The following is a 23732-nucleotide window of genomic DNA, read 5'->3' on the forward strand; positions in this document are numbered from 1 at the left end:
ACAAAGATACTCTTCTCACCTCGGCAGAACAGATTGACTTTCCAAGGAATTTCTCTGCAGAGCTGGTCTGGGAAATCACTTAACAAAATCTATAACCTCGTTTAGGTTTAGGTCTGAAGGTTTAATTCTTTCAATTCCAGTGTACCCTTTGACTGTTTACACTAGGAAGACAGGCCAATAGTTCTAAAAACTGGCAAACTGGACAGGAGCATAGACACACTAGATCTGTGTAAATTTGAAAATTCAACCATAAATTCATTAGATTTAACAATTTTTGTGGAATTTATTTAGAATGATAAAAATCCAATAATTTAGCATTCGAAATAATTTTTACTTACAAATTATCCTGCCAAGTTACGGAAGAAAAATACATATTTAATCTAAAATACCAGATAAAACATGAACAAGAAGAACTACCCTTATGTAACTTACTAGAAGTTATATCTTTAATAATAAAAGAGAAACTCGAAAGAATATTTTATTAGGTCATTTAATTTAGCGTGTTCAATTTTAAATTTAACTTGTGATTTATTTTTATATTGGTTTTGCTTTTACAAATGAAGTCGCATACACAAACAGCTCTAGTGCTCGAGGCAACAGCATATGAGAAAATTAGTACACTTGGTTATTAGGTTTTTAAGTAGTTTATACACTTAAAGCAGTTACAGTAGATAATAAATAATTTTGCAATGTCTTCAAAGTGTTTAACAACTTAAAATAGAAAAGAATTTTTTAAATTGTAAGGAAAAAAAGTAAAATTCAAAGCTGTTGGAACATTTTGTTAAAAAATGCAGACTTCTGAAGTTAAAAGATGAGATTTTTCAATGAATGTTGCAACTGAAAATTTGAAATTGGTGATTTTTCATCTCCTGCCAGATAAAAATGCATCTCCTGCAGGAGATTTTTTATCTCCTGCCAGATAAAAATGCATGATAATGTGCAATCATGATTTTCCTACATGGCTTCTTTTTTTCAAGTGTACGCATATAATTAGATGGATTTTGTCTTTGTTGAGACATCAGAACCCAAAGGACAGTCTGTGCTGGCTACTACACAGGAGAACAGACATGCAGAAGTCAGCTAAGGCAGCTGGCATGAACCTTCCCACTTCAGATGTTCCTGTGTTTAGCGCCTGCTTGACACCTGCATATCACAGGCAGTAGTGGACACATATAGATTATGTAGGCATACTTGCAAAATAAAGGTGTATAAAGTCACTTACATGCTACGTTTTTCAGGTACCAGATAAATAGAAATAGGTATTCACCTGAAATTACAAATAGAGAAAATATACCTTCTTTATGGCATTACAGGGACAGCAACATCCTACTCCATGCCACAGCCTCAGCCAGGGGATCCAAGTCACTCTCCAGACCCTGATCTCTCAACTGCTCTTTCTTATCAGCTTTTTGCTTATTGGCATACTTTAGCCCTTTGTAACTGCAAGACAGGGAAAACTCGCATTCCTTGAGCAGCTGACACTGTAATCATAGTGGCAAGATGTCATTTGCTATAGTTTTAATGTAATATTATATAAAAATTTGCATTATTGACACAGGTAAGTTCTAATGCTATAGATGCAGAAAATAATATCCATATATATATATATGTCTTAAGACATTACTTTTCAAATGGTTAATGTCTGTAGCTATTCATATGTAATGTATATTAATAATATTCCAAAATTACTACTCTTTAAGTTCAACTTGATATGATTTTATTATACTATATAAAAAGGTGAAAGTAAGTAATTAATTGGAGTGCTAGCACCTACCTTCCATTACAGAGGGCCTACTTCTAGCACTAAGGGTCATGCTGCAAATCCTTAGCTTCATTCACATGGTAACACTTCATTTTAACTCAGAGAGAAAGCTCTGTCTCAGAATGTCTTCTGGTTTTGTTCTAGCCCATCACAGGTGTGGGCCTGACACATCCCAAACTAAAGCAAATGTGGAGATTTCACTGGCTAAAGCTGGGTGAGGTTCAACAGCAATAAAAAGATTGCAGAGGTAGGGAGAAGTCTCTGAAATAGAATTAGAAGTAATGGCAATGTATTATTATTTTAGTTGATCTCTATTCTCTGTTATTCTACTTTAGCAAACTGCTTCAGGAAAGAGAGGGTTAAAGTGAGGTGAGAATCTGTCTCAAACCCTGGTGGGTTCCCCATGTGAGTCTCTTCCTGACACCCCCTTCATGCTCATGCGTCCTTGCTATCGTCACACACTGCACAGGCAGCAAGGACCTCACCCCAACAGATCTGCCCCACCGAGGGCTGTGTGCAGTCAGAGCACGACTGCTTGGTGGAACCAAGACCTTTCCTGTGCTCTACCACTCCAGTGTTAGCAATATTCCCTTGAAGTTGAACTGCCATTGATATTCCCCCCAGGCCCATCACTGATGTCATTTTTGTTACATCATCATTTTGTGGTTTAGTATAAAAGGGATTAGCTCCAACGGTGAGCAGTTTGTGCACATACTATAAGTAGGCACATTCTGTCATGGTGACATCAAGCTGCTAACACAAACACATCTATTAACCTTCCTCTTTTGCTCAGTGAGACAATACCTCAAGGTATTAGCCTCTGAGCCTCCTGATAAATCACCGACATATAGGAAACCTGATTATCCAAACAGAGCAGGGGCAGAGGATGCTATTCAGCTGCAGAAAAACATGGAAGAACAACATCCATGAGTCTTCTAATGAAAGATTTTTTTAAATACTTAAGTAGTTAACAAAAATTTATTGCAAGAGATAGTTTGTCACTAGATTTACAGTTTCAGAGAACATAGTACAAAACATAGTGCATCGGCTTTGTCTAAACATTAAATAGGTGCAAATACACAAAGATAAAAACGAAAAAGTGAATACTTTACAACATAAGTTATAGAACTATAAATATATTTTATATACATTGTACATATTCTAAGACATGATTTTCACCTATATATAGAGTTCATATTAGCATCAGACTATTCAGTGCTTTTGTTATAGTATAGGTCTGAACTCAACACGAATGTTTGCATCATTGTACTTACAGTAAATGCTTCCCAAGGAACGAGGAATTTTAACCAGTTCATTTCACAGAACCGTTCTGCAAAGCCAAGGGGGGTGGTAGAAGCAGCAGGACCACTTAGCTGAGGGCTCCTTCCCCCAGCCCCAAGAACCCATCCTAAAAGAGGGGCTGCAGGGGGATGACAGCAGGGTGTGGGGACAGCAGGGATGGGAAGACAGCGTGCGGCAGCGGTGGGAATGCCGGTGGACTTGGTGGCAGGACCGACGGTGGCAGCAGTGGCAAGTGCGGCGTGGTGACAAAAGCTGTGTGAGCCCCGGGGCAAAGCCTTGGTCCTCCTGGCACATGAGGTAAAGGCGCCCGGGTAAGAGCTGGGACCTGTGAGAGGAACTGCTGGTGGGGCTGGAGAACCTTCAGTGCAGCAGCGGCATGCTGCTGTAGGACAGTGTGGTGGATGGTGGTGACGGAGGTAGAGCACAGCGGCGGCTGCAGGGGTACAGGCTGCAGCGGGGAATTTGGGGGCTGGATTGCTGTGGGAGGGAAGGCGAACTTCACTTTGCTGGCCAGCATGTTTTGTGGCATGATCTGCTGATAGGCCTCGGATGGGAGATCTTTGAATTTATCTGGAGGGAATATCAATGTCTGATCAGGCAGGGTAAAAGGGGCTAGTAACTGCTCAGTAGTTAAAAAAGTGTGACTGTTCACATGTGCTTCCTTGAATGGCAAGGGTGGTGGGCTGCTAAATATACCAGGATTACACTGTACCCATTCACCAGTCACCTCATTTATTTTCTCATGTGGTAGGGACTTGGACAATTCATAATGGCAAAGATAGGATTTAGGAGGAGCTTGTTCCAAATGTCTGTTGGGGAGGGGAGGTTTGTAATAAGCCTGATTTTCATGACTGTTGACCTTTTCTTTCTTCTTTTCCTCTTCCAGAACACCCTGTGTGCTGGCAGCTGCTGGAGCGCTGTGCTCAGGAACAGGCACAGTGACAACATCAGAAAATACACCCAGTGTGTTCTCCATCGCTGTGCACACCCTTGGTTCGTTGTGTTCTATCACGTGTGAACCATCAGGGTCTAGAGATGACTTGCTTTCCTCCAGTTGCATCGTTTCATCCACGTCCTTTGCATGATCAGCTTTGGGATCCACATTAACTTCCTCTAAACCGTCTTGAGTCAAGAGGTCCCCCAAAACATTTAAGGTAGAATTTGCAGAACTTTCTTTGGAAGGTCTGGAGTTCTCACTCCTTGCATTCCTGTCAAGGAATACGTGATGGATTCTGGTTTTTCTTTTCCTCCGTTTCCCTTTTGCCTTGTGATGCGTACCTATAGTTCGTGCTTGCCTTAGATATTCCTCTGCTGATAATGTTTGTCCATATGAGCTTTCTTCTGATGAAGAGGAACAGACATGCTGTCTCCGCTTGCGGTGAGATTTCTCAGTTTCTTCTGTCAGAACACTGTAACCTCTCTTTACAGACTGGTTTTGACTCAGACTCTTGCCCATACTGCAGTGTCCGAAACATTTATGCTCTGGGCTACAGCTTGACCTCCTGACTTTCCAGCTACAACATGTTTTAGCATACCTGAGGCTGTGCCTCCTGGAACTCAGAGCCAGCTGCTCTGCCTGTGCCCGAGAACTTGCTTTGCTCCTTCTGTGCCATCGCTGACAACCATGGTGCTGGCCACTGGTTGCATCCCAAACATCACAACAGCCTCTGTCCCCATGTACATGATGTGATTCAGACATGACTCTCTTATGACCATTTTCAATGCCAAGTTTTTGATGTGACTGCTGTAGCTCACCTGCAGCTAGCCGGATATTCCCCACATCATATCTGCACTTCTCTGGATTATTTTGGAGGTGCTGATATTTATTTTCATCTCGGTACCTGATTTCTTTTTCACTCACTGAGGACATCTCCATTTCTGCTGCTGTTGTGTCCCCACACTGATGATGATGACAATGATATAATTTTCTTCTCCTTTTCCATTTTCTACTTTTGTGAAGCCATTTTTCATGGCTTTCTTTGATCCAGACTTTGTTACATTTCTCATCTATCACAGTGTTTTGTTGTAAGTGATTTTTAGAAATGTGATACTTTTCTATTTTTCTAATCCTGAATGATTCATCCAAGGACACTTTATTTTGATTTTTTGCAAGATCACAATTTCTGACGAGGGAATCATCACTTACAAGGGGTATTGTATAGTCACACACATCTTTATTCATTTCTGTTTCATAATCACCACACTCTGAAGTAGGTTTATTTGTAAAATCCAAGACTAAGCTATGGTTGTATTCACTTTTATGGTGCAAATGAGGTATGTCTGGCTGACGCTTGGGCTTTTCTTGGCTGTCAGTTGCTCTTGATGACTTGAAATCAAAATATAAAGGATTGCAGCTATAAGAAATTGATGGGTCTGTACTTGTGTAAATTAACATTTCTGATGGCCACTGAAGAATATTTGATCCGTGTTTGCTAAGAACGGGAACAAAGGGTTCACAAGGTCTCTTGCTCATGTCCGGTTTGCTTTGTAGGGGTCCACCACTACCTTCTTCAGACGCTGATGGAACTGATGCATCTGCCCCCAGCCTTTTTATTTCAGTTTCAGTCATGGGTGGCTCATTGTCCCTGTCTGTATCATCTTCCTCAGCAACATCCTGCAGAGATAAACAGTCCTCCACAACCACCTGTGCCAGAGCCCTGTTTGCCTGTGGCTCACACCCGCTGCAGTCCAGGGGCAGGACCTGAGCACTGTCCACAGCCATGGGCAGCGTCTGGTCTGCTACATCTGCTGCACTCACATCAATGCCATAGCCACCCATGTCCAAGGGCACCAGCTGCTTTGAATGGGATGCAGCAGGAGTTAAGACAGGAGACTCCAGCACGCTGCTTTCTTCACCAGCCAGCTTTTCTGACTCCTGAGCTTTAGGAGCTTCTGCCGTGCCTATGCATTTTTCCACCAGTGGGTGAAAACAGTTATGCTTCTCCTCAGGGCACAGGACTATTTCTGCCACTGAAGGAGACTGAATGTTACATGCTCCTGGAACAAACCTACTTCTTCTGCTAAATCCATGCTCTATAGATGTCTCGTCGTTATATTCATAGAAAACAGCAGCTGAAGACTCCAGTTTGACCACTGCTTTCTTGGGAAAAGCAAAAGAGAAACCAACTCTATGTCCTTGAGCTCCTTGAACCTGATCCCCGCATTTGCCAGTGTCGGATTTATTACTACATGCATTTCCAGGAGTGGAAGAAGTAACAGAAGCAACATCTTCACCATTCTGTGCATCATGCATTAAATCCTGATTGTTGGAAGAATCTATGGCAGCACTTTGGGGGATATCACTGCAATGATCTCGCACAGTCACTGTAGTAGATTTGAACATAGGGCCGCTTCCAGGAGCACTAGGAAGGAAAACAAAACTTGGTGTCAGTACCTTTCAGAGAGCTGCAGATGGAAATACGGAGTTATGTTGGTATCTAAGACTTTTTTTTAAGTAAGGAGGAAGAATCTGAGGATATGAAGATTTAGAATGAAAAAAAAGTCATCTTTCATAGTAAGATCAGTTGACTAGAATAAAAAAAAAAAAGTAAATATTGTGCCTCCAGTTCCTTCGTGTAAAGTTAGCAGCTGAAGGGCTCAGATCCCTATGAGGTAGTTCACTTTTCCTGGACACCCTGCCTGTCCCAATAAAAGACTATTCGTTTATCTAGAAATCTTGCTCCTCCTCCCCGTAGACCATCATGATTACAAGACTGTTACTACAAACAGCATAAGTTTTACATTCCTTTGTGCTACAAAATATACTAAACCACAGAGTGCCTCATGCACTTGACTTCCCACTTAGTCATCATCCCAGTGACTGCAGCTCTGCCCATGGGCAGTCACCTAGCAGCTCCCACCCTATTCATGCTCACAGACTGAACCGTTGCAATCTCAGCAATTTCTTTCATGGAAAAATAATATCGAGAAGAGTATTTCAGCTGACAGTAGTGCAGTAAGTGATTCATCCCTCCCGAGAAAAAATTTATCACTGTCTACTTCTGTTCTTCATTTCATGTCCTCTTGCCATCTGTTCTATTTGACTTAATACAAAGCAAAGAGCAGAGCAAAAACTGTTGAAGCTGTCAATTTTCCAGGATCCACAGGAACTGCTCAGCACTGGGAGTAATGGACCTATCTTACAGCATTATTTTTTTTTCTTTTTGTAACCAAATTATTCTATTTCTATTTTCAGTGTAGAACAGTACTAGATAATGAGTCATTGGGGAAACTTTCACATGTTACTTAGGAGCCCCAGAAGTGCTGAGATAAAGAATGCTGAACTTACTCTACTGGGTCTAAAATTAAGGTAAAGGTTTCATGAGAAAGGAATTCTTCATGAGAATTCCTGTCTTGTCCAGATCTTCATAAATTTAAAATATATACTAAAACCCCCACACAAATCCTTTAACACAATAAAATGGTGACTTCTGTAAAATCTAGAAAATACCAGTTTAAAAAACCCTGTGTGTCTGTCTGTATCACACCTCTAAGTAACACTCTGTTTACTACAAAGTGGTAGTAAACAGCAATTCATAAATAAATAAAGCTCAGAAATAAACTCTTCTTCATGACATTTGCATTACAACAGCTATTTTTTTGCCTTTTCCCCCTGAGATTCCACTGTGAGAAGTTGGTATGTGTATTTTCAGTGGCTTGTTGGTGTCATAACTGTGTCATATTTAAGTGAGAACACAGTCACAACGAGCAAGCTCAATATTAATTTCAACAGTATTCCTAGATGCAATACTAAGACATACGACTAGCAAGGAGTCACTTTTGCAGAGGGAGGTGAACACTCTGTTGAGATGGGGAAAAGGAGCACTTACCTTTTAATATCAAAAATCCAGTGACTGAAATTTAAAACCAGATTTCTGGATACTTTCCCAGGTAAGCAGTTTGAAAACGAAATGGCAGAGATCTGTTACATCCTAGAAAGACAGACTGTATTCCTCACCTCATCAATGAAGTAGTGTCAGCCTGCAAATGCATGACCTGGTTCATGCAGCTTTCAACCAACGTGCCTGGTTTTATGAAATATGTATGAAACTTTTGGGTTTTTTTAACTAAAAATACCTGTCATTTTAGCTCCACTGAAAAAGCAAGGGTAAACATTCATTTCTGCACAGTGTGAATCAGATTACTGTACACATAGTCCTTCAAAAATACCATCCAAACAAATCCACGGGGCTCCAGTCAACGGACTCCAATAGCCTTGCGTCCCGCAGCACCAGCTAACAGCGAAGGGCTCATTTGAAAGTATTTTTTATTTCAGCAGTTATGCACTTACCACGTTCTCTCTTTCCTTAGCTCAGCTAGCTTATGCAAACGTTGAAGGGCTTTCTCCTGTTTCCTTTCATCTTTCCGTGACTTAGATGCTACGTTTCGAGCAAACTCCCTCTGTTTCAGCTCCTTCAGTCTCTGCAAGAAATAGCCATATAATGCGCACAAAATAGGGATGATGAACATTTATAACAACAGTTATAGTGCTTTCTGGTAAGCACTCATGATATATATTATTATTTTCTTAACCTAACCAAACTGACCCATTCAATAGATTTCTACATCTCTCATGAATAACCATAGCTTGTTTCCTGCTCCTGCCCATGTCTGATGAAGCAGTTAAGCAAACACCGAGGTTCAATCCAGGATCTCATTCGATTTCATCTCAAGCCTGTTTCTTCAGGGGGAAACTGAAATGCACAGCTCTGACTTTCCACATGAAAAGGGGATTTCGTTTTCTTACATCACAGAATGACAATACACAGAGACTTCCCTAATCCTCCATGTCAGCAAGAAGTCCCAAACCCCATTGGTGTATTGCTCAGTTGCTCGGTGGGTCCCCAGTATGGCCTGCAGTCAGATGACATCATTTTATGTGATTATAATCTCACAATTCTGCGAAGAATCCAGTAACTTGCCATTTTAGTGGCTGAAGGTTGATGGCCAGCCACAAACAGGGGCCATGTGGATTTGTAAGAGCAATAATTCTAACTTTGAATTGTTTGAGGGGTATTGAAAGCTCTTCTTACCACTGGTGGCACCTAAGAAATAGACATGGAATAGAGTTTGCAGAACTCAGCACTGTTCTCCTGCTCCTTCTCAGTTTTTTATTTCACTCCTTTTGTGAACACCCCTCATATACTGTCATTTACTTCTTAACTGAAAGGATGGTCAGTCACTAGAACAGGCTCCCCAGGGAAGTGGTCATGGCGCAAACCCTGTCAGAGCTGAAGGAGTGTCTAGACAATGCTCTTGGTCATATGGTTTAGTGTTAGGTAGTCCTGCAATGAGCAGGGAGTTGGACTTGATGAGCCTTATGGGTCCTTTCCAACTTGAGATATTCTATGATTCTATGATTCATTTACACACTGAATTTGTCTTTGTCATTTTGGGTGATGCTAATGCTACCCTGGCAGTGCATTTAATGCCAAGAGACATAGACTTAGAAATATGCTGAGACAGCAAGCACACACAGAAAAATGAGCCCCACTCTCAATTTTCAACTTTTGCAGTTTTTCAAATAACTGGATATCCATGATAGATACAGAGAAATAATTTAAAGGTAATTACATTTACTATTTACATTTTCTAGTTATCAAAATCTGTTTTATTGTGCTAATACTGTATAAGGTTATAAATACACTCAAAACTGGATGCATAGTAATTTTTTTTTTCCAAGAAAAAAGGCTTGAAACATGAAGCATCTTTGTAGAATATTTCTTACCCCTATGCATTCCTGTTTTCCTGAAGATCATATGATTCTGACCCTGCTTCCCACCAGTCACTCATGAAACCCAAAGCATTTAATTTCATAGGTGACTTCTGAGTACTCAGAACACAAGAGAAGGGATGAAATTTGCTCCTTCCCCTCCCCACCTCCAGCCCTTGACATTTAAAGACAGAATTTCATTCCATTTTGTGGAGCTCAATAATTTTAAAGGGTTTATTTTCCCCTCCAACACATAAGAAAAGAAGTATGTGATAAAGCAGGAGAAGAAAAAAGAGATAAAAGGGTGCTTTTTCACAAGGTTATAAAAAGGAGAAGCTGAGGTGTATACAAATCCATAATCACCCTCCAGCAGCAACACTTTACTGTAATTACTGGGGTTATTACAATTAGTGATTGATTCTGAACAGATTTTTGACCCCTTCAGTCTTACTGCTGAAAGTTAGCAGGACTCCATGCCATCAGGATGCTAAAGTGAACATAACTCCATGTTTAAGGGAGTAAGTAGGGTCTCCCCTCAGAGTGAATTGGGAAAATGCTGTTAGAGGAAGTTTTACATGATCTTGGAGGCAGAGAAGATGCATTTCATGCCTATCACTGCCAAGCAAACGTCATTCTGAACCTCTCGTCAGCCCCATCAGTCATTATGTTTTACACGTACCAGATCTGGTACAGAAGAACCATTCCCAATTTTTAAGTAATTAAATTACTCTCCTTGATTACTACAAATAGGTGTCGATATGTAAGACAGAGGAGTCTGGCAGAAGTTTTGTGTGCACATCCTTCATGTTGGACTGCCTGCTTTTCTCTTCCGGAGAGCTACCCGTTCCAGAGCTCCCCTTCTGTCAGACCTTCTGCCAAATACACCACCCCTTTCCCATTCAGAAAACTGGTCTTAGCAGGATATGAACTACTTATAAAATGTGTTCGTTTTTTGGTTTTTGTTTTGTTTTGTTTTCTTACAACTGGTATCTCAGTCTTTTTCATGGAGAGCTTATACAATCTATAAGGAGTGATCTAGTGAAGTGAGAAAACGTGTGTCCCCATGTTTTGATAATGTAATTATTTTCCATTTGTCTTTATTTATCCATCTGATAAACTATCATCACCTGCACTCCTTCACTGCCCTTGGTCATGCTAGCACTGCATTTATGCTGTGCTATGTTTGTATTTTGTTAATTTTGTTTGTATTATGCAAATGAAAATGACATATTACCAAATTACACATAAAATACCACTGCTCCATGCATTCTGAGTATCACAAGCCCCCTTCCTCCGAATTGTTCAAAGTAAATGGCAGTAATAAAAAGCCAAGTGTGCCTTATTCCTAAAAAGCATCTTTTTCTTAATGTTTTTATGCCTTTCCATGCAGCAGAGCTATTCACTAATGCTAACTTCAATAGCTAGTTTAATGCAGGCTATGTACATTTGTTTCCATGAATCAGTAAATAAATAATTAGCAGGCAGTCACATTGTATTTATATGATTACCTCCTGTATTTTGCTCTGCTTATGAACCAGCTCAAAGTGTATAAGTCCTAGGAAGCAGAGTTCAACAAACAGTTCACGATGAATAATTAAATGACCTTTCTCCAAGAGAACTAAATGCCTTCTTCATTATCTTGACACACTGTATTGCTACTTTGAGCGTGCAGAGCATGGACCACCATTGCTTTGCAAATGATTTCCCCCAGCCCAGATCAATGGGAAGCCTGACTCTCATTCTCCAGCCTTGCAATAAGATCCTGCAACTGGGCTGCTTTCACTCAGGCAACAGCTGGAATATTTTAACAAATCTAACTGTAACACTGGGCCTGAAGCAGAGATATTCCAGCTATTTCTAACAAACTCAACCAGGAATCTACTGCACACCCATTACGTCATGCTGAACCGAGGTGTGCGAGTCCAGACGAAAAGGAGGACTTTATCAGGTCCTATGTACCTATCCATGGATGAAACTACACGAGGAGGCCATGTGAGGTCTAAAGTCAGGTGTGGCTGCATTTCAGTCTGAGGCATACAGCGCAGGTGTCCCCAGGCTTGCCATGGAACATACCCATCAAAAAAATCAAAGAAATCCTAAGTGGACTTCCAACGGGACCCCGTTCTGGTTACTTCACCCTTGTCTTCATTTCCTCACTTACCACATTCAACAGTTAATTTCAGCATGCCACTTTTCAAAAAGTTCATGAAGAATTTTCCTAATTCTCCCCTAAATTTTTGTATTTACATTAATTAGTAAATACACCCAGGACAGCAAAAGCACATAAAGGCTGAATAGTGAAACACAACATAACTGAACACTATGATACCAGGTGATTAAAAAGGGGGGGGGGGGGGGTAAAAAAAAACCCACTCCAGCCTCAAATAATTTGGTACCTTGAAAAGTAGAATTTAATGTCATCAGAATTGACTCAAAAGAAAAGCAGTGAAACTTTTAACAAAGTTTATGAAACCGAAGGGGAAATCATAACAAGCATCAGGATTGATAAAGGCTCTTTCTGTAGTGTTAATATCTCACATCAAAACCAGCCATTCCCCCCAGCACAAAGGACTACTTATTCAGAGAAGCTCTCATAAACCACCCATGCAAAGCTTATCTCCCTAGTCTAGGCACAACTTTAATAGGGTCAAGAACCAATGGGAACAGTTTTTATAATAGCAGGAGTCTAATGCCTATCAGGGCATTTCAGAGCAGGGAAGTGCAGTTCAGATATTACTATGCTAATTTGCTTTTGACCTTAGATTAACAATTAAACTATGCGGACTTTTACAATGCTGAAAATATGCAGTCCATAAATTAATTTTCTGATCAATGGAAGTACAAAATTACAGAACTTAACAGCCATGACATAAAATTTTGCTGCCTTATTGTCTTTTTATGTTAGCAGGAAAAATGACTATTCCCAATAGCCACTGAATCATGAATTTCTGTGATTGTTCACTTTTAAAACTAACTCATCAAAACAAAACTTCCTTTTCTTGCTCTCTGTGAAATGCTTGAATCTGCAGCCCAAATAGCGTAAGCAGGTTGCTACAGCCCTTTGTACATCGAGCACTAAAATACCAAGTGTTTTGTGTTACACCTTGAAATTCCTGTTCCTCTTTTTCAAGTTAGTTGCTTCTGAAAGATCAGATAGAGCAGAGTCATAGCTATAGATGTACATTACAGCATGAAAACTGACATACTGCTGTGTCTATACCACATACCAGAAAATGCAACTTAACTGGCACAAGGACTCTGCTCTTGCTCAACCATGCCTGCCAGTGACAGCAGCAGTGGGGTGAAACCATGAAGACATGGGATGTTCAGTCCTTCAAAATCAAAAAGTTGGATTACCTAAACATGAGGACCATGATTGGTAGTTCAGCACTGTCATGGAGGTGGCACAAGAGTGGCATTTGGATTATTTAATAGAAATTAAATACTTCTTCCTTCTGAATCTGTATACAATATAAAACATGTTTTTAATTGTTAATAAAGGTTTTTTTCCGGCTTGTATTCAGCTTGGTTTTTTTCTTTTCTAAAAATCTGATTATTGCTTAATATAGTGATGAAATATGAGTATTTCTTAGCTGGTGATTATTTTAGAAGCTGCGCATATTCCCCTTTCTCTGAATACTACATGACTGCTGTCAATATACCCCCTGTTAACTGAGATGGTTTATTGCTTCTTTATGTGAATTATGGTAGACCAACAACAACATACTCATTAGATAAACACTTGTCACACTAAACCAGATTAGTATTCTTTCCCAAACAGGATTGAGCCTAATCAAGTACAAATAATAACTGAATAGATCAGAGCTCCTGTAACACCTGTAAACACTCAAACATGCCATTTAAAGCAGAAAACGCTGCTTACTAAGATCTAAAATACACATATTTTCCTTCTGCCTTTGGTGGTTTGTGTGGGCATGTATATTTTGCTGTTTTGCAACTGAAGACCCCTTCACACACGGCAGCATTTTTTCACTTGGACTCTGATCTGCAATTCTACATATTTTTCAGGACATAATATCAGGTATCTTTGATATTAAAAAAAAATCAAAACATTCTCCCTTTGTAAAGATTATAGAAAAAAATTAAAGCTCCAAGAAAAAATGCTACAATACAGGAAGAACTTACCCTGTTATGGCCATAGGCCTCCCCCACCATTAAAGGCAAGTCATTTCTACAGAAAGGAGAAATGTCAAGATTTCTCAATGAAATTGGTAATTCAACTACTCAAATAAGTAGGCCAAGGAAGAAATTAATAGACGATCATTTTTTTTTTCCATGCTGCCAGCATGCAATTAATTGCTGTAATATGTTCCTGCAATAGAGGAGGAACAGGGGGAATTTAACAGCAGCCTACAGCTGCTTGACAGCAAGTTGCACAGCGGATGGACTCACTTCTTGCTAGTGGCAGGGAAAACTTCCTGCCTTGGTGCTGTGGAACTGGAACCTGTTACCAAGAGGGCTGTTGTACCTCCAACTCCTGTGAGGGTGCTGAGGTGCTGGCACAGGGTGCCCAGAGAAGCTGTGGCTGCCCCATCCCTGGCAGTGCTCAAGGCCAGGTTGGACAAAGGGGCTTGGAGCAACCTGGTCTAGTGGAAGGTGTCCCTGCCCATGGCAGGGGGCTGGGACTGGATGAGCTTTAAGGTTCTTTCCAACACAAACCAGCCTGTGATTCTATGATGAGGCTGAAGAAAGACCCATCTTACTCGATGATCTCATGTTGGTGAGCAGGAAGCCAGCAAATCCTTCCAACCACCATTTTTACAACTTCTCTTCTGCACTGAGTTATCTCATCTCCTCACTTTATCAGTATGGACTTCATTGGCCTTTCAATTTGTTTTTAAGAGGCCTTTAATAAATAACATCAATCTATGGCAGGCTTATGAATGACTTTCAGTTTGTTGCAAGTTACAAACTGCTTCTAACTGCCTCTGCCTATAGGTGCATACATCTTACTTTAAGCTACAAAATTTAAACCTTTTCTGAAAAACTGAGAGCTTGACAAATTTGCAGCATTTTGTATGATCAGATATTAAGCCCTCCAGATGTCAAGGAACATGCAGGTTGTAAATAATCCTTTTTCTCTCCTATTTCTACCATGAATTGCAGCCATACTCTCCTGATGGTCTTTTAATATTAGAAGAGATCTAACACAGAGAAACACAGATATATGCAGGATTTAAAAACAGCAAGTCCTTGGAGCCCACATTATTGCTGAATGGAAGTGAAACTGTGCTCCTTTCCAGCACTGTCATGAGCATCACCCCGGACAGGGGGGAAAGTGGGAATTAATTAAGAGGAAGGGAAGATTAGGATTGTTCTATCTGCCCATAATGGGCCTGAAGGGAGGTGAGTGATAAGAAGCTGAGATTCTTCATGATTCGGGAGATTTTTATTAACTTGAAATTAATTGATGAAATGCAAATGTTCACAAACAACTATAACTTGTCAGGAGCACACTTGGGCAATATGCAGTATTTTGGTTTGTTCTGTAGCCTGTGAAGAAGAACTGCTGAACCAGCTTTTACATTCAGATTCTAAAAATATATATTAAATACATGTATTAAGTTATACAACGGAAAATTCACAGTGGTACTTTCTATTTTTGTAACACAAAAACTGAAATTATTTTATAATGAAATATAATTAGCTTTTGAGACTATTTCATACTCGTATATGAAGCATCTTGTAAAGTGTCAGTTTGATTTTCCTATGTAAGTTCATGGGAGGAAAAAAAAACCCCAAACCCTTGACCTTAAAATGAAAACTAAAACCAAAGGAAAACTTTACTGTTTTCAAAATCATAAGGAAAATCAGAACATTAAATATTTTGCACACTTGCATCTGTCATATACATGAAAGCTAGTCACCTTTGATGAAGATCTTACTAATTACTCTTGATTAAGTGACTGCAAAAGAAATGTGCTGGAGCAATAGAAATAAAAATAAATCTTTCTTAGCTTTCTTTTTAACACTTTTCTTTCAGAAATTATCTGCCAGAAACAAACACATACTTCATTATGTCATGATTAATGCCCTTTCAGCATAGTGAGCCTCACGTTTCATATGACATCATTCTGGTGCCTGCACATCAGCTCCTACCCCATACCCCCACTGCAGGATTCAGATAGCATTATGGCTTATCATTGAACAAGGTTCCAGGACTTTGACAAACAACAGGTTATGGAGCATAAATTAAGATGTTTGGTGCTTTTGTTTTAAGATAACTGTTTTCTAAAGTTGACTAAATGGCTGCTGCATTGCCATTGTGCAAAAACATTGTTTTAAGCCTGCAGAATTGCTGAGCGTTGCATGGTGAATGTTTCACTGCAATAGCTACTAACCATATGTAAAACAGCCTCATCTTATTGCAAGCTGTAGGATATTTCTTGTTAGCTTCAGCAAAAATCAGCTGAATAGTCCATAAATATTAAGGCCAAGACGAAAGAAAACAGCATGGAAATACAGAATTAGCATCTCGCCTCTCAAATTAATTTTACCAGATACTGAAAAGAACATAAAGCTGACACACACCTGTGCATCCAGAAAGTGGTTACATATGCTAGTCTCTAATTTAAAAGTATTTATTTTAATGACTTCAAGCCTAATTCTACTTCTCTTGAAGTCAATGGAGTAACTCCCACTGAGCTCAGGGAGAGCAGAGGTTTTAAATTCACCATGGAAATTTTCAGCAGCATTTAAGGAAGCTTCTTCAGTCAGAAAGATTAAAGACAAGATTGGTACCCGTCACTTCTTTAAGGATCACATTACCTTTATACCCACTCCTGCACCATTTAGGATTCTAATTCAAAAAAACATAAGCAACATTTTAAATCCTGTCCAGAGATGGTTATTCCTGGCGCCATCAGAGGAAAGGGCAATGCTGTAGGGAAAAGAGCTCAACTCCATGCCTCTGGAAAGGCACAGGAGGCCGCAAATGCGGGGCTGCCCTGATGCTGCAGCTCCTCTTTGCTACTCCAGAGGGACTGGAAACCAGTACAAATTGTTTCAGATATCATGTGCCATTCCCTGGTCCCACAGCATTATCCCTACCTTTCTTTTAGTCCAGCAGTGAAGTTTAAGCATGCAGAATAATCTTTCTGAGCAGACACAATACTTTCAGGTTTGACAGTTCTGCTGCAACCAAAATACTGATTCAGGGAGGAACTGCCTCCTGATATTTTCAGGTGGGCACCATTCACTGACTGCTAAATGTTGGTGACTGCTTATTGTCTGTCCAGTTACACTCTCCCATGCATAAATAATGAGAGACTGAGCTGTTAAAGTTGTCTCTTGCTCATTTTGGAGACCGTTTTAGCTGTTTTCTACATGAATAACACACTTGGCAGCTCTGAGCTCTTTGAGACTTCATCCAAACAACTCTTCACTCCAGTGCCCTCCAACACCTATTGGTGTCTGCTGTTACCTACCAGTTTTTTAACTGTTCAAGACAGTTCACTGGGTCTCCAGCACTGAAGTTCTCTGTAGGATCATACTGTTATTCTGATTCTTTCCTCTTTGTTAACAAAGGAGGACAAAATACCCTTTGTACAAGCACATTAAAAAATGCAAGCAGAAATTTTTAGTCTGCTTTCCAGTTTCAGCCTCTTTGGTCACTGACATCTTAGGAAAGACTGCCACGGAGACTGATATGAACCTACCAAATCCTAAGTCTTTCCAGTCTCTACAATGTGCACAATGACTGAAAATGAGGAATTAGTATTTACAGAATATCCTCTAAAGGTTATTTTCCATAATCCTTGAAGGATATACTAATAGCTGTGATGGGCTGAAGACGATACATGAATTCCCACAAAGCAAGATCTTTATTTTAATTCTTTATGTCAGAGTTAAATCACAGTCCCTTTCTCATATCAGTTTTATATTGGATCACTGAGCCATTCAAAGCCTCTGCTCACAAATTGCTTCTCATCAGCAGGATCCGGTCCTTGCCAGAGATTATCCCAGGACCATGACAAGCTGCTTCAAAGAATACATAAATCTGACCAATGAAAATTAAGACAAGAATGGGCCTTTGCAAATTTTGACACGTATCTCACAGCCTCAGCTAACTGGCACAGACAAAGCCAACTGTTACTACTAGTCACACAGACACCTCTGACAAAAACACAAGATTACAGAAAAACTTATTAAATATGAAGACTGCATCTCGCAAGGCAAATTGAATTAATACTGTAATTTGACATATGCTTTCATTTTCAACTATGCAGATGACGTGTGTTATAAAGTAATTCTGGTAACATACCCCTGACATTACCAGGAATAGCAGATGTTGGCAGCAAGCTTTTATGAGAGCACATGTCTGTGTTTATGTATCATCTTCTACTGCATCATTGCTTTTGCAGACTGAAATGTTAGGAACTCTAGAGCAAGGATCTATGTGTCACTACATTACACTAATAAAATATTACTGAAGTTATCAGTAAACCACAGCTTGGAGGCTGCTGAGGGAAATCAGGACTGTAACAGAGACCCCCAAAAGGACAAGCAAAAGATCAGGGCAGAGGCCTAAAAGTTGCAAGGAATGGGATGACCACAGGGTCCCAGACCTATAACCACCACACTGGTGTTCAATTACTGCTTGCTAAAGGAATGCAACTTTAAAATAGGGATAAAAGTGAATTTAGGATAAAAAGAAAATGAGACATATCCATATATGTAAATCCATATCCAAGATATGTAAAACATACTATATATAACAAATCTGACTACAATATTGTGAACCATGAAAGAAAAAGCAAATAAGCAAATATTTGTGCTAGTAAATGCATAAAAATGACCCCAAATGGACCTCAGGGTGAGAAGAAAGAAACCATCAACATTAACTTCACCTTCTTCCTGGCAAAAAAGAGGGGGAAACCATCAGTATCAACTTCATACTCCCCCACTTGAAGAACTTACAGTGCTGACAACTTGTAACAAAACCTCCCTTCTTCTTCAGGAGGACGATATGACCAGACAAGAATCAGACACTAGACAGCTTGCATACATCTGTATCATTACCAGGAATGAGCTTGTATAATCAGATAATTTGGATTGTAAGTGCTGGTATCATTATAATTGGCCCAATACTAATTCTTTCAGTAGGCTGTTACGATTTAAGCTGAACTAACAACAAATCCTTGGCATTGCATGTTGGGTGTGTTTCTTTCACCCACATACCTGCAGAAGGTGTTTGGTCAGGTACCCCAGCCTTGAGAACTGGCTGAACACAGGATGGCAGAGCTGATGATCGGTCCAGCAGGTCCAGCTTTCTGTTTTAATATAACCCAGAAGCAATTCACAGCAACATTCCCTTGCCTCAATTAGATATGAACCTTTCAGGAGATAATTTGCCCTTGATTAAGAATCACTAGGAAATTAATAAAAACAGTAATTAACTAATAACATAAAACTCATTACTGAATGAAAATGTACCCAAATCTCAGTCTATACTCTTAGAGGAGAAAGAAGTTCTTCAGGAAAACTGACAACATCCTTTTTTACCTTTCCGATAACAACAGCCAGAATAGAAATACATCCATTCTCACAATACAGGTTCTGATTAACTGGTGAGCACCCCACAAGGAAGACAGCACAGAGCACTACCTACAGCACTGAACTCTGAAATCTGAACCACTATATGGTCAAGCTATGATGAAAATAAGAAACAGAAGCCCATAAAAAGCTATCTATCTGACACATAAATAACAGGGGCAATTAACTAGGTGGACCTTCTGTGTATCTCAGCAGAAGATAGATTTAAAAGGTCTATACTCCTCATGAAGGTATTTCTGGATAAAACATTGCCACAGAAAATGGAAAATAAGAGCAGAAGCTTTATCATCTCAAGGTCAATGTAACTGTGTGTTTAGGGAAGTTAACAAAAAAAGTGCCTTACTGTCTTTCCCTACAGCAAATTCAAAGAAACAAACAAAAGGACTCTGCAACTAAGAACTAGCAGTGAGACCTATGAAACCCTTGCCCACTCTTCTTACAAAGCCCAGGAAAAATAATCTTATTCTGAGAACTCCCAGCCCTGCAAACAAACCTCTTACTATCCTCAAGCACTACACAAGCATCGCTTCAGCACTCCAAATTAATAACTATTTACAGACCAGATTCTCTACTTCTGCACAATATTTACATTATTCAGTTGAAACGGATATCTTTGGTCTTTAGTTTGGCAGGAGAACCCTCTGGCTGATCAGATCACTGTATTTTTCCAGTTCTGATTCACCAAAGTTGTTTTCTTAATTTTGTCAACTACACTAATGTCTGTCTTTCTAGAAAGTCTTATGGGCATTTTTAATGAAGAACAGAGAAAATTCTTTCAACAAATTTGGGTTCAAACTTCTTTATATACTTTTTTTCATACAGATAGCTATAAAAAATACAGAAGAAAATCATGACATTTCCTTCTATCCTACGAAAAATTTGGCTGTTTTTTCCACAGGCTATCTCCCACAGAAACCTAGATATTTCAGACACCTGCTCTCAATCTGCACAACATCCCTTAAAGTAGGCTGGTCTTAAAATGTTACTTCTGCCTTAAGGTTCCCACGTTACTGTTCCAATATTTCTTAGCAGTATGCTGCAGTGCTATGCCTCTGAGCTGGGATAGGAAAAAAAACTGTAAGGAACTTGTTTTTCCTTGCCATATCCTCTCCTTTTTTTTGGCAAAATTGCCACAGATGATGCTTAGGGAAGGTTAGAAGAACACCTTACACAAGCAAGACTTTTTTCTCCTTCCACACATCTTGGATATATTGTTGGAATTCTCTCTCTTAATGGCATCAAAGTGACTCATTGCTTATGAAAGTTTTGAATCCATTCATCAAATTACCAGCCTCCAAAACTCTTTCTTGCTTACTTGTGCAGGATGCAACTATATAGTCACAGAACTACTCAGAAAGCTTTAGAAAATTACTCAAGTTCCAATGCTTAGAAAGTTTGTGAACAAAACTTGTACTCTTATCTTTACCAAATACAGACATATTAAAATGTGCTGTAGTTACAGGAGAAAGCACAATTCATATAACATTATTTATATTATGCAGCACAGAAGCTGAAAGACCCACCATCCTTACCAGTGTGCCACAAAATTAGGCTACATCAGCAAATGAATAATGAATAGGCTTCAAATAAAGACAATCAGGAGACCCATACACCATCTCTGGCTCTGACTCAGATTTATCGTATGGCCCCAGTTGCAACACAAAACAGCCTGTCCTTCAATCCTTGCCTGTAAAATACAGTCAGTGTAAAGCAGCTGCCATGAAAAACATTGCACGGTACCAATACCTGATCTGATTTCTGATTTGAGAACATTTAGAAACAGTTGCAATCTGCATGACCCACTTCATGTTATTTTATCTTATTACAGAGGCACAGAGATTATTAGCAAAGTCATAGATCATTTCTAATGTAAGGCAGGAGAATGGTTCACAGTTTTATCATTCAAAACATTTCTCCAAATGGAGCGACAGACAAACATGGGACTTCTTTCAGGACTATTTGCCATCTCACCATTCTGCAAAGGCAGCACAAGAGCCCGGTTTGTGCTCCAAAACCTGCACCTGGACTCGGTAGGAACTTTCCAAATTTTGAAGAATCAGGTCCCTGGGTAAGCTGCTAGCAAAAAATTGAAGCTCTTTCTTGATCCCACTGCCCAAATTAGAGCTATTTCTACTAAAAAAATAACTTGCTAAAAGATCATTGAAGATGGAATTAAAGTCATAACTACTTGGTTTTAATAAGTTGCTTATAAATCATACAGTGTTTTCTATTCTGATAAAATCTTATCAATATATAGCACTTTACTTCATAGAGCACTTTACTAAATGTAGCTATGCCTTGAACTAAAATCTTATGCTAGGCTTTTTGCACTTTCTTTAAAATTTAAGAAGAGTAATCAGATCCTGAGTGAAAAATTGCAAATGGCTGTCTTTGTGAAAGAAAACCATCTCAAGCCTTCCAAAATACATACTACTGATTCCTCTGCGAAATGGACAATAAAAAACAAAATATAAGGAATGCTTAAGTCGTTTTGCATAATTTTAAATACCTTTTGTACTTAAAATTGTACACCTTAAAATTTCGCAGTGTTAAAAGCTCAAGCTTTCATTCAACAGGTAAAAGATGGTGAAGTGTTAGCACAAAAATAACTGAAAACCTAAATTTATATCCTTGGCTTCACAGCAGAAATTCAGAGCCTTTCCTGAAACAGTGTGTGTACACAGCTGCACCCGACACAAGCACAAGGTGGGTCTATTCATCAAATGCATGCACATTTAAGCAGTGAAAATCCCCAGTTCTCACAACTGAAACCAGATAAAGTGTTTTCTAACAGGCAAAAGAGTTATACGACTCTAGGTAGCAGTCTCACACCCTTACATGCAGAGACATTAGCACAGCTTCAACTTGCTTTCCTGTTTTAACAGATATTATGGAACAAATCTCATGTGCCTACAAAGATTACATGACACTCTGATGCTCTGAACTCGCACTTCTGCCTGGAGCAGTATCACTAACAATAAATCATTCCGTTTGAAATTTCTACTGACCCTCAAGACTCCAGTTGGCATCCTACATGCCGCACATCTGCAATCTGCGTTCAGACTCCTGTTCAGTGTCAGGGAAAGCATTGCCTCTCCCTCTTCCACTCTGGAGGAATTCTCCAGCCATTGACATGTTACAGAAGAACTTAACTATCCACCACCAGCAAATAAATTGCCAATGGGATATACAATTTAGGAAAGACTAAGTCACGTTACTTTTAATACCCATTCACATTTAGATTTGTTGATATTTCCTTTTGTACGGCTCCTCAACTATTTCTGGTCTTTTGTAATGGCCCTCTGAATTCGTTTTATAATTGAAATGCCTTCCATCTTCTCCTAAAGTTAATGGGAGAACCTGGTCTTTCCAGTCCCTGCTCTTCGGGGAGACAAACTTGGCAGCTTGGTTTTCAGATTCAGCCCAAGTGAAAATCAAACTAATTCATACTGATATTAATAGTTTTGCCCTTCACTCTCATAGTGAAACCGTTATTTACACTCTCTTAACAGAGTTTATTATACTTCAGAGTAAATGGCCTGAAACTAAACAATTTATGGCCTCTCTCAGTTACTGTGTTCCCTACATTATTGTAACTTCACCATCTTCCAGGTCAGAGGGTGAAAAACTGACGCTAGAGCACATCAGAATAGACATCAGAAAAAAAAAAAAATTCCACACCAAAACTCTCACCAAATCACACCAAAAATCCACATCAAACTCTCCCAGATGCTAATGCACAGCGGAAGGAAAAGCACTGCCTTTAACTTGCATTCTCTTCAATGTGATCTGATTAGTGCTGGGGTTATTGTACCATTCATCTGCTGACATGTAACACATATACAGAAACTAGTGATTTCTGGTGACTCTCTGAACTGACAGAGGGGAGATTGAGATGAGATCTTAGAAAGGAGTTCTTCCCTGTAAGGGTGCTGAGGCGCTGGCACAGGGTGCCCAGAGAAGCTGTGGCTGCCCCATCCCTGGCGGTCAAGGCCAGGTTGGACACAGGGGCTTGGAGCAACCTGGTCTAGCGGAAGGTGTCCCTGCCTGTGGCAGGGGGTTGGAACTGGATGAGCTTTAAGGTTCCTTCCATCCCAAACCCGTCTGTTATTCTACGACTCGCATATGCAAATACAGAGAGTAGTATTTTTCCTTTCCCAAAACCTATCTTTCTTATAGCAATGAATTCTGCAGTGTAACAACTGCTTTTTATTCTTTCCCAAGTCCTGGGGTTGAGGACCACACCTGCACCACATTGTTCATTAATGAAATACACCCACTCTTGGCTTAGACATCGGCAGCTGTTTGACAGTGCACACCAATTACACCAAACAGTGAGGATGGGAAGAGAAGAAGCCACTATCATCAGCTGAAGCTTCA

At 39.7% G+C, this 23732-nt stretch overlaps 1 protein-coding gene across 3 annotated transcripts in view; it reads right to left on the minus strand.

The window, feature by feature from the left end:
• Nucleotides 1-509: 509 nt before the first annotated feature.
• The window catches only part of ZNF804A (zinc finger protein 804A), a 212805-nt gene continuing 189582 nt past the window's right edge, over nucleotides 510-23732 (minus strand). For 2 of the 3 annotated variants that reach the window (XR_003991690.1, XR_003991689.1), the window contains exons 4-6: nucleotides 8355-8485; nucleotides 1775-6426; nucleotides 510-1440 (exon numbers count right to left, since the gene is read on the minus strand). Coding sequence is in view for 1 of the 3 variants with exons in the window: in XM_030488455.1 (XP_030344315.1) it covers nucleotides 3171-6426; nucleotides 8355-8485 (3387 nt within the window). In the remaining 2 variants the exon portion in view is untranslated. Of the gene's footprint in view, nucleotides 1441-1665; nucleotides 6427-8354; nucleotides 8486-23732 lie in introns of those variants that run through there. The other variant, XM_030488455.1, reaches the window with a different exon arrangement.

Source organism: Strigops habroptila, chromosome 5 (assembly GCF_004027225.2).
Source record: "Strigops habroptila isolate Jane chromosome 5, bStrHab1.2.pri, whole genome shotgun sequence".
In the NCBI taxonomy this organism is placed as follows: domain Eukaryota; kingdom Metazoa; phylum Chordata; class Aves; order Psittaciformes; family Psittacidae; genus Strigops; species Strigops habroptila.